This window comes from Mobula birostris, unplaced genomic scaffold (assembly GCF_030028105.1).
Source record: "Mobula birostris isolate sMobBir1 unplaced genomic scaffold, sMobBir1.hap1 scaffold_2789, whole genome shotgun sequence".
Classification (NCBI taxonomy): domain Eukaryota; kingdom Metazoa; phylum Chordata; class Chondrichthyes; order Myliobatiformes; family Myliobatidae; genus Mobula; species Mobula birostris.
This window is the reverse complement of record NW_027275844.1, coordinates 34501-49415: the sequence shown is the minus strand read 5'-3', so window position 1 is coordinate 49415 and position 14915 is coordinate 34501. Positions and strand designations below refer to the sequence as shown.

Genomic DNA, 14915 nt, shown 5'->3' with positions numbered 1-14915 from the left:
GAAGAGGTTGAGAGCTGTTATCCAGCTGAGGCCGTGGTGATGTGTAGGGACATTATCAGCTCTGTCTCCTGACAGGCGGCTGACCCGGTCCTGTGATTCTCCATTTTCTCTTCCTCGCCTCCTGTAACCCTGAGAGAGGAGTGGAGAGATGGAGCACGAGGTTCGTGCTCCAGGAGACGTGTGGAGATGTGATGAGGATATATGTGGGTAAGGATATTGTCACCTGTGGGAATGGACAACGCATCACTGTGAGGGGGAGGAGGAAGTACAGGTGTTGGTGTTAGGAGCTGCAGTCTTTCACAGCTGAGTCGATCAGCAGGTTGGGGAGCTGGTGTGTGTTGATGTGGGGGGGAGGGTTGATTAACTGTGCTTGGATGAGCTGAGAGTTTCATTGAAAACATTTGATTTTTAATTGAATTAGCATGGACTGAGGAGTGGAGCATAAATGTTCAATTAAATTATGTTGAATTTGGGCAGTGTGAACCAGCCATTCATTGAGATTGTCGGATGCCTCAAAGCAAGATTATCATCTGAGACAGAATTCAGAGCACAGTGTGTAGTCGAGGGGGTCCCCTGTGTTCTGCTCCTCCAGCCTTCCAATGTATTGACCTGAGGGTTTGTGCTGGAAGAGAGGAGGTCATTGAGGTTCCTGGGCAGGTGCCTCCCTAAAAGGGTTCTCATCAGCAGAAGCCAAAGAAGCTCGATCAGGGACTGATGTGCATCCTTATAACTTCTCTCTCCTGAAGTCTACAATCAATTCTGTGGTCTTGTTTGCATTCAGTACAAGGTTGCTATTCCAAGCCTACTCAACCAGCCTGTCTTTCTCACTCCTGCGTGCCTCCTCATCAGCATCGGAGATTTTGGCAACAGCTGTGTCGTTGGGAGACTTCTAGATGGCATTTGTGCTGTGCCCAGCCGCATAGTCGTAGGTGTAGAGATACAAAGGCCCAGGTTTTGGAGTTAGTTGACTAGAACTGAGAGTATGATTGTGTTGAACACTAAGCTGCAATCAATCAACAGCAGCCTGGTGTAGGTATTGCTCTTGTCCAGGTGATCCAAGGCCAGTGAACCAGTGAGATGGCATCCACTGTTGACCTATTGTGGCGAGAGGCAAATTGTAGCACGTCCAAGCCCTTGCTTAGACAGGAGTTGTTTCCAACCATGATCAAACTCTCAAAGCACTTCAGCACAGTAGATATGAGTGTAGCTGGGTAATAGTTGTTGAGGCAAATCACCCTGTTCTTCTTGGACACTGATCTGATTGTTGTTCTTTGAGAGCAGGTGGGAACCTTCAGCTGCAACAGTGTAAGATTGAAGATGTCCATGAACACTCCTGCCAGTTGGCTGCCACAGATTTATAGTGCTCAACAGGTACATCTTCAGGACCTGATGCCTTGCGGGGGTTCACCCTCTTGAAAGATGTTCTGATGTCGACTTCCAAGACACAGATCACAGCGCCACCAGATGCTGTAGGGATTTGCACAGGTGTAGTTTTATTCTCCTTTTCAAAGCGAGCATGAAAGGCGTTGAGCTTACTGGAGAGTGAAGTATCACAGCCATTCATGATGTTGGGTTTCATCTTGTAGGATGTAATGGCCTGAAAACCCTGTCAGGGCTGTCGTGCATCTGAATCTCTCTCTTACTTCAATCAGAATTGCTTTCTCGTTCTCACGATGGCTGCCTGTATATCGTACATAGGCTTCTTGAAGGATCTGGGTCGCTGTTTTTGAACGTCGTAGATCTTGCTCTCAGCAGACTGAATCTCCAAGTTCATCCAGGGCTTCTGGTTTGGCAATGTCTAGTATGGTCTCGAAGGCACACACTCATCCATACAGGTATTGATGAAGTTGGTGATAACTGTGGCATATTCATTCAGATCCGAAGATGAAGAATCCCCAAATATGGTCCAGTCCAGTCCTGACTTACAGATGTAGTAGAGTCATGAGGGGCATGGATTAGGTAAATGCACATAGCCTTTTTCCCAGGGTTAGGGGATAGAGAACTGGGAGAATGGATTAAGTGTGAGATGGGATAGGAATGTTAGAGGCAACCCTTTTCACCCAGAGGGTGGTGAGTATATGGAATGAACTGCCAGAGGAAGTGGCCGTGGCAGGTACAACAACACTGTTTAGAAGACACTCGAACGGGTATGTGGGTGGGACGCTTGGACAGGTACGCGAACGAGAAAGGCTTAGAGCCAAATGCAGGCAAATGGGACTAGCTCAAGTGGTCATCTTGTTCAGCAAAACTCGAGCATTGTTCTTTTCCTAAAGAACACGCAGTTAACACCATTAGTCCTGTCCCCTTATAGGCATTGATGTTAGTATTTTAACTGAGAGGAAGACTGTGTTCTGCTGAGGGTGTTCAGTTAATATTAAGTTGCTGTTTTTTTTTTGTTTTTCAGTGATTTCCTGATCTTGCCAGGATACATTGATTTTACCTCCGATCAAGTGGTGAGTTTCAGAATTAAAGCTCCTCGGTCTATTGGGTTGGGGACAGCACGTGATAACTGTCTCACCCAACTGCCCTTTCTACTCCATCCCCTACTGCCTCAAAACACCTGTTGTGTTGTTCATAATTTGTTTCTTCTGGCCTTACGGGTGTCCCACTGCAATAACCATATAACAATTACAGCACTGAAACAGGCCATCTCGGCCCTTCTGGTCCGTGCCGAACGCTTACTCTCAGCTAGTCCCACCGACCTGCACTCAGCCCATAACCCTCCGTTCCTTTCCTGTCCATATATCTATCCAATTTTTCTTTAAATGACAATATTGAACCTGCCTCAACCATTTCTGCTGGAAGCTCGTTCCACACAGCTACCACTCTCTGAGTAAAGAAGTTCCCCCTCATATTACCCCTAAACTTTTGCCCTTCAGCTCTCAACTCATGTCCTCTTGTTTGAATCTCCCCTACTGTCAATGGAAAAAGCCCATCCACGTCAACTCTATCTATCCCCCTCTTAATTTTAAGTACCTCTATCAAGTCCCCCTTCAACTTTCTGCGCTCCAAAGAATAAAGACCTAACTTGTTCAACCTTTCTCTGTAACTCAGGTGCTGAAACCCAGGTAACATTCTAGTAAATCTTCTCTGTACTCTCTCTATTTTGTTGACATCTTTCCTATAATTCAGTGACCAGAACTGTACACAATACTCCAAATTTGGCCTTAACAATGCCTTATACAATTTCAACATTACATCCCAACTCCTATACTCAATGCTCTGATTTATAAAGGCCAGCATACCAAAAGCTTTCTTCACCACCCTATCCACATGAGATTCCACCTTCAGGGAACTATGCACCATTATTCCTCGATCCCTCTGTTCTGCTGCATTCTTCAATGCCCTACCATTTACCATGTAGGTCCTAATTTGATTAGTCCTACCAAAATGTAGCACCTCACATTTATCAGCATTAAACTCCATCTGCCATCTTTCAGCCCACTCTTCTAACTGGCCTAAATCTCTCTGCAAGCTTTGAAAACCTGCTTCATTATCCACAACGCCACCTATCTTAGTATCATCTGCATACTTACTAATCCAATTTACCACCCCATCATCCAGATCACTAATGTATATGACGAACAACATTGGACCCAGTACAGATCCCTTAGGCACACCACTAGTCACCGGCCTCCAACCTGACAAACAGTTATCCAGCACTACTCTCTGGCATCTCCCATCCAGCCACTGTTGAATCCATTTTACTACTTCAATATGAATACCTAATGATTGAACCTTCCTAACTAACCTTCCGTGTGGAACCTTGTCAAAGGCCTTACTGAATCCATATAGACAACATCCACCGCTTTATCCTCGTCAACTTTCCTAGTAACCTCTTCAAAAAATTCAAGATTTACCAAATGTGACCTTCCACGCACAAATCCATGTTGACTGTTCCTAATCAGAGCCTGTCTATCCAGATAATTATATATACCATCTCTAAGAATACTTTCCATTAATTTACCCACCACTGATGTCAAACTCACAGGCCGATAATTGCTAGGTTTACTCTTAGAACCCTTTTTAAACAATGGAACAAGATGAGCAATACGCCAATCCTCCGGCACCATTCCCGTTTCTAATGAAATTTGAAATATTTCTGTCAGAACCCCTGCTATTTCTACACTAATTTCCCTCAAGGTCCTAGGGAATATCCTGTCAGGACCCAGAGTCTTATCCACTTTTATATTCCTTAAAAGCGCCAGTACTTCCTCCTCTTTAATCATCATAGTTTCCATAACTTCCCTACTTGTTTCCCTTACCTTACACAATTCAATATCCTTCTTAGTCAATACCGAAGAAAAGAAATTGTTCAAAATCTCCCCCATCTCTTTTGGCTCCACACATAGCTGTCCACTCTGATTCTCAAAGGGACCAATTTTATCCCTCACTATCCTTCTGCTATTAATATAATGGTAGAAAACCTTTGGATTTATTTTCACCTTTCTTGCCAAAGCAACCTCATATCTTCTTTTAGCTTTTCTAATTTCTTTCTTAAGATTCTTTTTACATTCTTTATATTCCCTGAGCACCTCATTTACTCCATGCTGCCTATATTTATTGTAGGTATCTCTCTTTTTCCAAACCAAGTTTCCGATATCCCTTGAAAACCATGGCTCTCTCAAACTTTTAATCTTTCCTTTCAACCTAACAGAAACATAAAGATCCTGTATCCTCAAAATTTCACCTTTAAATGACCCCCATTTCTCTATTACACCCTTCCCATAAAACAAGTTGTCCCAATCTACTCCTTCTAAATCCTTTCGCATTTCCTCAAAGTTAGCCTTTCTCCAATCAAAAATCTCAACCCTGGGTCCAGTCCTATCCTTCTCCATAATTATATTGAAACTAATGGCATTGTGATCACTGGACCCGAAGTGTTCCCCAACACATACCTCCGTCACCTGACCTATCTCATTCCCTAACAGGAGATCCAACACTGCCCCTTCTCTAGTTGGTACCTCTATGTATTGCTGCAAAAAACTATCCTGCACACATTTTACAAACTCCAAACCATCCAGCCCTTTTATAGTATGGGCTTCCCAGTCTATGTGTGGAAAATTAAAATCTCCCACAATCACAACCTTCTGCTTACTACAAATATCTGCTATCTCCTTACAAATTTGCTTCTCCAATTCTCGCTCCCCATTAGGTGGTCTATAATACACCCCTATAAGTGTTACTACACCTTTCCCATTCCTTAGTTCCACCCAAATAGCCTCCCTAGACGAGCCCTCTAATCTATCCTGCCAGAGCTGTAATATTTTCTCTGACAAGCAATGCAACACCTCCCCTTCTTGTCCCTCTGATTCTATCACACCTGAAGCAATGAAATCCAGGAATATTTAGTTGCCAATCACACCCCTCCTGTAACCATGTTTCACTAATAGCTACCACATCATATTTCCAGGTATCAATCCATGCTGTAAGCTCATCCACCTTTCTTGTAATGCTCCTACCATTAAAATAAATGCATTTAAGAAATTCTCCACCTCTTACTCTCTGTTTATCACTAACGGTGTAAACAACTTTACTATCTCCTTTTTCTTTGTTCTCCCCTACATCTGTTCCTACACTATTGTTCCCCTCCCCCCTTGTATCTAGTTTAAATCCACTGGAGCCTCTCTAGCAAACCTACCTGCAAGAATATTTGTCCCCCTCCAGTTTAGATGTAAACCATCCTGTCGGGACAGGTCCCACTTTCCCTGGAAAACTGCCCAATTATCTAAAAATCTGAAGACCTCCCTCTTGCACCATGTTTTCAGCTACGTGTTGATCTGCGCTATCTCACTATTTCTGAACCCGCCTGCACGTGGCACAGGTAGCAGTCCTGAGGTTGCTGTCCTGGAGGCCCTTTCCTTTAACTTGGTGCCTAATTTCCTAAACTCACCTTTCAGGACCTCCTCACTCTTCCTACCCATGTCATTGGTCCCTACATGGACCACAACATCCGGCTGCTCACCCTCCCTCTTGAGAATACCGAGAACTCGATCTGAGATATCGCAGACCCTGGCACCAGGGAGGCAACAGACCATCCGGGATTCTCGATCTCTTCCACAGACCCTCTTATCTGTCCCCCTAACTATCGAATCCTCTATCACTACTGCTCTCCTCTTTTCCCTCCTTCCCTTCTGAGCTGAGGGTCCCGTCTCGGTGCCAGAGACACAATGAGACCAATGTGTGGCTGGAAAGTGGCACTTTACAATGATCATGGATTGAAGTTGGATTCTCATTGCTGTCTGTACGTTTTCCGGTTTCCTCCCATGTTCCAATGATGAGTTAAGAAGTTGTGGACGTGCTATAGTGTTGCCAGGAGCGTGGCGGCACTGGCGAGCTGCGCCCAGCACATCCTTGGACTGTGTTGGCTGTTGATGCAAACGATGTATTTAACTATTTGTGTTGATGCACACATGACAAATAAAGTCAATCTTTAATGTTTGATTTTCCCCTTCCTGTCCCTCACACACTTCTCCTCACCACTCACCCACTCCCACTGTTCTCTTCGCTCCCCCCCCCACCCCAAAGAAACCGGTTCGCCTGTAGATCACTGAACTCTCCTTCATTCAGGCAAATGGTTTCTCCAGTGTCTTTGCCCTGTGGAACTCCTACCCCGGTGAATCTCCTCTGCACCCCCCTGCCCCACCTACACTGTTTCCCCCCCCCCCACCGCCTGGCCTCTCCTTTCTCTCCCCTGCTGAAGTGTAGCTCCATTTGGAAGGGATGATCTCATCTGGTGGAAAACAAGGCACCAGAAATACTCGGAGATTGGTCAACATCCGTGAAGGACATGTGCAGAGGTTAATGTTCACATACTACCACCCCCCCCACCCAAACAAACAAAGGCTGCCCGAATGATTTGGTGGTGAATGTTTATTTGTGCATGGGTCAGTATTGTAGGGGAGCGGTCTGATGTGGTGTAAGTCCCTGTTCCTATACAGGAGACTGGGATGGATTGGTATTTGGGGTTGTATCTCCATGCATGGGTTCTTCCATGACTGCTGGTCCGAGAAGGGAATTGGAAGTGGCTCGACCCAGTTCAGGCTGTTGGGTGAATGCGCACACTGATTCACTTCCTGTCTCTGCATAGGACCTTACCTCTGCACTCACCAAGAAGATCACACTAAAGACGCCGCTGGTCTCCTCCCCGATGGACACAGTGACTGAAGCCAATATGGCCATTGCGATGGCGGTGAGTGAACTAGACGGTGGGGGGGGGGGGGGGGTGCCGGGTTGGGTGAGGAGGCCCCTCAATTAGTTTAGTAGTGTATCACCCCAAGGAGCCACATGAATAGCAACGGTCCTTTTGGTCTTCTGGTGGAGTAAAGGGAATGAGAGACATGAGACAGGAGCTGGCCAAAGTTTATTGGAAGGGAACACTACCAAGGATGACAGCAGAGCAGCAATGGCTGGAGTTTCTAGAAGAAATTCAGAAGGGTCAGGAAAGATACATTCCAAAGATGAAGTAGTATTCTAAAGGGAGGATGAGGCATCCGTGGCTGACGAAGGAAGACAAAGAGAACATAAAAGCAAAAGAGAGGGCATATAATTGAGCAAAAAATAGTGGGAAGCTCGAGGCTTGGGAAGCTTTTAAGAGCCAACAGAAGGCTACTAAAAAAGCAATAAGGTGAGAAAAAATGAAATATGAAGGTAAACTATGCAATAATATCAAAGAAGGTACCAAAAGGTTTTCAGATATATAAAGAGTAGAATACAAGTGGGAGTGGATATCAGACTGCTGGAAAATGAAGCTGAAGAGGTAGTAATGGGGGACAAAGAAATGGCAGCCATACTTAATGAGTATTTCACGATTGTCTTCACTGTGTATGCCAGAAATTACAGAGTGCCAGGGGCAGAAGTGAGTGTAGCTGCTATTACTAAGGAGAAGGTGTTTGGGAAGCTGAAAGGTATAAAGGTAGGTAAGTCACTTGGACCAGATGATGTGCACCCCAGGGTTTGAAAAGAGGTGGCTGAAGAGATTGTGGAGGCATTAGTAATGAAAATTCAAGAATCACTGGAATCTGGAATGGTTTCAAAGGAATTGAAAATTACAAATGTCACTGCACTCTTTAAGAAGCGAGGGAGGCAGAAGAAAGGAAATTATAGACCAGTTAGTCTGACTTAAGTGTTGGGAACATGTTGGAGATCATTATTAAAGATGAGGTTTTGGGGTACTTGGGGCACATGATAAAATAGGCCAAAGTCAGCATAGTTTCCTTAAGGGAAATCTTGCTTTACAAATCTGTTGGAATTGTTTTTTTGTAGTTTATTTTTTATTGAAGTTCATCATCAAACAAACGTTTCCAGAAGATGTATTTCAGATTCTGTGCATATATATCATATAATCATATTTTTCACAAATCTCCACAGAATATTTATCTGAGGTATACACTTATAGAAAGGAGAGGAAAGAAAGAACACAGGAGGCATGATAGACAAAGGAGAATCAGCTGATGTGGTCTACTTGGATTTTCAGAAGGCCTTTGACAAGATACCACACGTGAGGCTGCTTAGCAAGAGTCCGTGGTATTACAGGAAAGCTACTAGCCTGGGTAGAAGATTGGCTGAGTAGCAGGAGGCAAAGAATGGGAATAAAGGGGCATTTTCTGATTGGCTGCCAGTGACTAGTGGTGTTGCACAGGGGGCAGTGTTTGGAACTCTTCATGTTGTATGTCAATGATTTGGATGCTGGAATTAATGGATTTGTGGCCAAGTTTACAGGTGATACGAAGATAGGTGGGAGGTGACGGCAGTGCTGAGGAAGCAGGGAGCCTGCAGAAGGACTTAGACAGACTGGGAGAATGGGCAAAGAAGTGGCTGATGGAATAGAGTGTTGGGAAGTACGCAGTCATGCATGTTGGTGGAAGGAATAAAAGCAAACGGACAGAAAGCTCAAAAATCCAAGGTGTAAAGGGACTCGGGAGTCTTTGTGCAGGATTCCCTGAATGTTAACCAGCACCCAATGTTACTTACATGTTCAAAAGAGGAAGATTGATGGTGGGGAATGATGGAATGTAAGACCCTGAGCTGAGTTGTGTGCTTTTGGGGTATCAAGGTCTGGGTGAGCTTGTCCATGGGCACTGACTGCTGTCAGATGTTGGGATGGCAGGGTAATGCAATGGGTGTGTTGAGGTGATGTTGGGGTACAGGATAGATAATTGGGGTGATGTTGGTGTGTGTCAGGTTGAGGGATGTTGGGGTGGTGTTGGTGCGTCAGGGTGAGGGGTGTTGGGGTGTTGTTGGTGTGTCAGGGTGAGGGGTGTTGGGGTGGTGTTGGTGTGTCAGGGTGAGGGGTGATGGGGTGTTGGTGTGTCAGGGTGAGGGGTGATGGGGTGGTGTTGGTGCGTCAGGGTGAGGGGTGATGGGGTGGTGTTGGTGCGTCAGGGTGAGGAGTGTTTGGTGTTGGTGTGTCAGGGTGATGGGGTGGTAGGGTGGTGTCGGTGTGTCAGGGTGAGGGGTGATGGGGTGTTGGTGTGTCAGGGTGAGGGGTGTTGGGGTGGTGTTGGTGTGTCAGGGTGAGGGGTGATGGGGTGTTGGTGTGTCAGGGTGAGGGGTGATGGGGTGGTGTTGGTGCGTCAGGGTGAGGGGTGATGGGGTGGTGTTGGTGCGTCAGGGTGAGGAGTGTTTGGTGTTGGTGTGTCAGGGTGACGGGTGTTGGGGTGGTGTTGGTGTGTCAGGGTGAGGGGTGATGGGGTGGTGTTGGTGCGTCAGGGTGAGGGGTGATGGGATGGTGTTGGTGCGTCAGGGTGAGGAGTGTTTGGTGTTGGTGTGTCAGGGTGATGGGGTGGTAGGGTGGTGTCGGTGTGTCAGGGTGAGGGGTGATGGGGTGTTGGTGTGTCAGGGTGAGGGGTGATGGGGTGTTGCTGTGTCAGGGTGATGGGGTGTTGGTGTGTCAGGGTGAGAGGTGATGAGGTGGTGTTGGTGTGTCAGGGTGAGGGGTGATGGGGTGTTGCTGTGTCAGGGTGAGGGGTGATGGGGTGGTGTTGGTGTGTCGGTGAGGGGTGATGAGGTGGTGTTGGTGTGTCAGGGTGAGGGGTGATGGGGTGTTAGTGCATCAGGGTGAGGGGTGATGGGGTGGTGTTGGTGTGTCGGGGTGAGGGGTGATGGGGTGCTGGTGTGTCAGGGTGAGGGGTGATGGGGTGTTGGTGTGTCAGGGTGAGGGGTGATGGGGTATTAGTGCATCAGGGTGAGGGGTGATGGGGTGTTGCTGTGTCAGGGTGAGGGGTGATGGGGTGGTGTTGGTGTGTCGGTGAGGGGTGATGAGGTGGTGTTGGTGTGTCGGTGAGGGGTGGTGTTGGTGTGTCGGGGTGAGGGGTGATGAGGTGGTGTTGGTGTGTCGGTGAGGGGTGATGGGGTGTTAGTGCATCAGGGTGAGGGGTGATGGGGTGTTGGTGTGTCAGGGTGAGGGGTGATGGGGTGTTGGTGTGTCAGGGTGAGGGGTGATGGGGTGGTGTCGGTGTGTCAGGGTGAGGGGTGATGGGTGTTGGTGTGTCAGGGTGAGGGGTGATGGGGTGTTGGTGTGTCAGGGTGAGGGGTGATGGGGTGGTGTCGGTGTGTCAGGGTGAGGGGTGATGGGTGTTGGTGTGTCAGGGTGAGGGGTGAGGGGTGTTGGTGTGTCAGGGTGATGGGGTGTTAGTGCGTCGGTGTCAGGGTGAGGGCTGGTGTTGGTGTGTCAGGGTGTTGGGTGATGGGGTGTTGGTGTGTCAGGGTGAGAGGTGATGAGGTGGTGTTGGTGTGTCAGGGTGAGGGGTGTCAGTGTGTCAGGGTGAGGGGTGATGGGTGTTGGTGTGTCGGGGTGAAAGGTGATGAAGTGGTGTTGGTGTGTCGGGGTGAGGGGTGATGGGGTGGTGTTGGTGTGTCAGGGTGATGGGGTGTTAGTGCGTCAGGGTGTCAGGGTGAGGACTGGTGCTGGTGTGTCGGTGTTGGGTGATGGGGTGTTGGTGTGTCAGGGTGAGGGGTGATGGGGTGTTAGTGCATCAGGGTGTCAGGGTGAGGGCTGGTGTTGGGTCAGGGTGAGGGGTGATGGGGTGGTGTTGGTGTGTTGGTGATGGGGTGTTGTTAGTGTGTCAGGGTGAGGGGTGGTGTTGGTGTGTCAGGGTGAGGGGTGATGGGGTGTTTTTGGTGTGTCAGGGTGAGGGGTGATGGGGTGTTAGTGCGTCAGGGTGTCAGGGTGAGGGGTGGTGTTGATGCGTCAGGGTGTTGGGTGATGGAGTGGTGTTGATGTATCAGTGTGAGAGGTGTTGGGCTGACATTAAGGTGTTTTGTGCAGAGTTTATGTCTAACGGTCTCTTCTCTTCCCCACAGCTAATGGGAGGAATCGGTTTCATTCACCACAACTGCACCCCCGAGTTCCAGGCCAACCAAGTGCGCAGGGTGAAGGTACGGACCCTCTCCTGTCACAGTATGTTGACAGGCCGACCGGGGGAATGCCATACTAGATCTAGAACTAGGTAATGAACCGGGTCAGGTCACAGATCTCTCAGTGGGTGAGCATCTGGGGGACAGTGACCACCGCTCCCTGGCCTTTAGCATTATCATGGAAAAGGATAGAATCAGAGAGCACAGGAAAATTTTTAATTGGGGAAGGGCAAATTATGAGGCTATAAAGCTAAAAATTGCGGGTGTGAATTGGGATGATGTTTTTGCAGGGAAATGTACTATGGACATGTGGTCGATGTTTAGAGATCTCTTGCGGGATGTAAGGGATAAATTTGTCCCGGTGAGGAAGATAAAGAATGGTAGGGTGAAGGAACCGTGGGTGACAAGTGAGGTGAAAAATCTAGTCAGGTGGAAGAAGGCAGCATACATGAGGTCTAGGAAGTAAGGATCAGATGGGTCTATTGAGGAATATAGGGTAACAAGAAAGGAGCTTAAGAAGGGGCTGAGGAGAGCAAGAAGGGAGCATGAGAAGGCCTTGGCGAGTAGGGTAAAGGAAAACCCCAAGGCATTCTTCAATTATTTGAAGAACAAAAGGATGACAGGAGTGAAGGTAGGACCGATTAGAGATAAAGGTGGGAAGATGTACCTGGAGGCTGTGGAAGTGAGCGAGGTCCTCAATGAATACTCCTCTTTGGTATTCACCAATGAGAGGGAACTTGATGATGGTGAGGACAATATGAGGGAGGTTGATGTTCTGGAGCATGTTGATATTAAGGGAGAGGAGGTGTTGGAGTTATTAAAATACATTAGGACGGATAAGTCCCCGGGGCCTGACGGAATATTCCCCAGGCTGCTCCACGAGGCGAGGGAACAGATTGCTGATCTTTATGTCCTCGTTGTCTATGGGAATGGTACCGGAGGATTGGAGGGAGGCGAATGTTGTCCCCTTGTTCAAAAAAGGTAGTAGGGATAGTCTAGGTAATTATAGACCAGTGAGCCTTACGTCTGTGGTGGGAAAGCTGTTGGAAAAGATTCTTAGAGATAGGATCTGTGGGCATTTAGAGAATCATGGTCTGATCAGGGACAGTCAGCATGGCTTTGTGAAGGGCAGATCGTGTCTAACAAGCCTGATAGAGTTCTTTGAGGAGGTGACCAGGCATATAGATGAGGGTAGTGCAGTGGATGTGATCTACATGGATTTTAGTAAGGCATTTGACAAGGTTCCACATGGTAGGCTTATTCAGAAAGTCAGAAGGCATGGGATCCAGGGAAGTTTGGCCAGGTGGATTCAGAATTGGCTTGCCTGCAGAAGTCAGAGGGTTATGGTGGAGGGAGTACATTCAGATTGGAGGGTTGTGACTAGTGGTGTCCCACAAGGATCTGTTCTGGGACCTCAACTCTTAATGATTTTTATTAACGACCTGGATGTGGGGGTAGAAGGGTGGGTTAGCAAGTTTGCAGACGACACAAATGTTGGTGGTGTTGTAGGTAGTGTAGAGGATTGTCGAAGATTGCAGAGAGACATTGATAGGTTGCAGAAGTGGGCTGAGAAGTGGCAGATGGAGTTCAACCCAGAGAAGTGTGAGGTGGTACACTTTGGAAGGACAAACTCCAAGGCAGAGTACAAAGTAAATGGCAGGATACTTGGTAGTGTGGAGGAGCAGAGGGATCTGGGGGTAAATGTCCACAGATCCCTGAAAGTTGCCTCGCAAGTAGATAGGGTAGTTAAGAAAGCTTATGGGGTGTTAGCTTTCATAAGTCGTGGGATAGAGCTTAAGAGTCGCGAGGTAGTGATGCAGCTCTATAAAACTCTGGTTAGGCCACACTTGGAGTACTGTGTCCAGTTCTGGTCGCCTCACTATAGGAAGGATGTGGATGCATTGGAAAGGGTACAGAGGAGATTTACCGGGATGCTGCCTGGTTTAGAGAGCATGGATTATGATCAGAGATTAAAGGAGCTAGGGCTTTACTCTTTGGAGAGAAGGAGGATGAGAGGAGACATGATAGAGGTGTACAAGATATTAAGAGGAATAGATAGAGTGGATAGCCAGCGCCTCTTCCCCAGGGCACCACCCCTTAATACAAGGGGACATGGCTTTAAGGTAAGGGGTGGGAAGTTCAAGGGGGATATTAGAGGAAGGTTTTTTACTCAGAGAGTGGTTGGTGCGTGGAATGCACTGCCTGAGTCAGTGGTGGAGGCAGATACACTAGTGAAGTTTAAGAGACTACTAGACAGGTATATGGAGGAACTTAAGGTGGGCGGTTATATGGGAGGCAGGGTTTGAGGGTCGGCAGAATAATGTGGGTTGAAGGGCCTGTACTTTGCTGTACTGTTCTATGTTCCCCAGGGTGGTGGTGTCTCTGTGATGGGTGACGGGTGCTCCGTTAGGGAGGGGCGGTGAGGATGAGGGGGATTGGGGTCCTGGTGAAGGGGTGGGGCTTGTTCATGAATGGTGACCAGATATGATGGTGTGGTGGGTGCCATTTAGTGACAGTGGGGGTATTGGGGTCATATGAGATCAAGGTAGGGTGATCGGGATCAGAGGTTAGGTTGGTGTCAGAGACCAGATGGAGTTGTGAGTTGGTTCGTAGGCTGGGATTGTGGTGAGGGTCTGGGCTTGGGTCGAAGGTGGAGTCAGGGTGGGGTTTTGGACGAGGTGTGGATGGTCAGGCTGGGTGACTGGCTAACTGTGATGGGGGTTTCCAGAAATACGAACAGGGATTCATCACGGACCCAGTGGTGATGAGCCCCCGCGATCGGGTCCGCGACGTTTTCGAGGCAAAGGCTCGGCACGGGTTCTGCGGGATTCCCATCACCGATTCCGGAAAGCTGGGGGGGAAGCTGGTTGGAATCATCTCATCTCGAGACATCGACTTCCTGACACAGGAGAAGCACGACCTCCCGCTGGCTGAGGTATGTGGAGGGGCTGCTGGGCCCAGGTGCGGGAAGAGATAGCTGGATTCAGACACATCCTACAGCTGGGGTGGGGGAATTGGCCCAGGGGTGACCCAGTGAAGGGGGCCGTTGGCTGTGGAAGTGGTTACTGGGCTGTGGTGGCAGAAGTCCTCTCCCACTGTTTATTCCCACTTTTCGGCTGGGGTCAGGGGTTTGGCCGGCTGGGCGATGCCAGGCTCAGGGATAGAGGCATTCCTGGGGTCAAGGCTTGGGGTTTGGGCACTGTCAGAGTTGGGGGTCAGATGTCGACAGGGTGGGCCATTGCGGGAGTCCGTTATTGCCATCGTTGAAGGTTGGGGTGTTGCTGGCAATGAGGGTCAGGTGTTCAGGGGTTACTGGGGTCAGATTCAGGCATTGCCAGGGTCAGAGTTTGAGGTGCATTGAGGCCCGGAGGTCTAGCATTACTGTATCAGGGTCTGTGATCGGGGTGGGGCCTACTGACCTCTGACCCTCTGCTGCAGGTGATGACGAGGAGGGAGGACCTGGTCGTGGCTCCAGCAGACATTACCCTGAAGGAGGCCAACGAGATCCTGCAAAGGAGCAAGAAAGGTGCTGACCGTTACTGACTGCTGGTGATCAT

The 14915-nt window shown here is 48.4% G+C and overlaps 1 protein-coding gene across 4 annotated transcripts in view; it reads left to right on the top strand.

Annotated features, from left to right (window-relative positions):
• The first annotated feature begins 133 nt into the window (after positions 1 to 133).
• LOC140192835 (inosine-5'-monophosphate dehydrogenase 2-like) overlaps positions 134 to 14915 on the top strand; it is a 37350-nt gene continuing 22568 nt past the window's right edge. For 3 of the 4 annotated variants that reach the window (XM_072250320.1, XM_072250321.1, XM_072250318.1), the window contains exons 1-6: positions 134 to 207; positions 2405 to 2453; positions 7091 to 7192; positions 11305 to 11379; positions 14087 to 14293; positions 14797 to 14884. In XM_072250320.1, coding sequence (XP_072106421.1) covers positions 149 to 207; positions 2405 to 2453; positions 7091 to 7192; positions 11305 to 11379; positions 14087 to 14293; positions 14797 to 14884 — 580 coding nt within the window. In that variant the 5' untranslated portion in view covers positions 134 to 148. Of the gene's footprint in view, positions 208 to 1701; positions 1836 to 2404; positions 2454 to 7090; positions 7193 to 11304; positions 11380 to 14086; positions 14294 to 14796; positions 14885 to 14915 lie in introns of those variants that run through there. The other variant, XM_072250319.1, reaches the window with a different exon arrangement.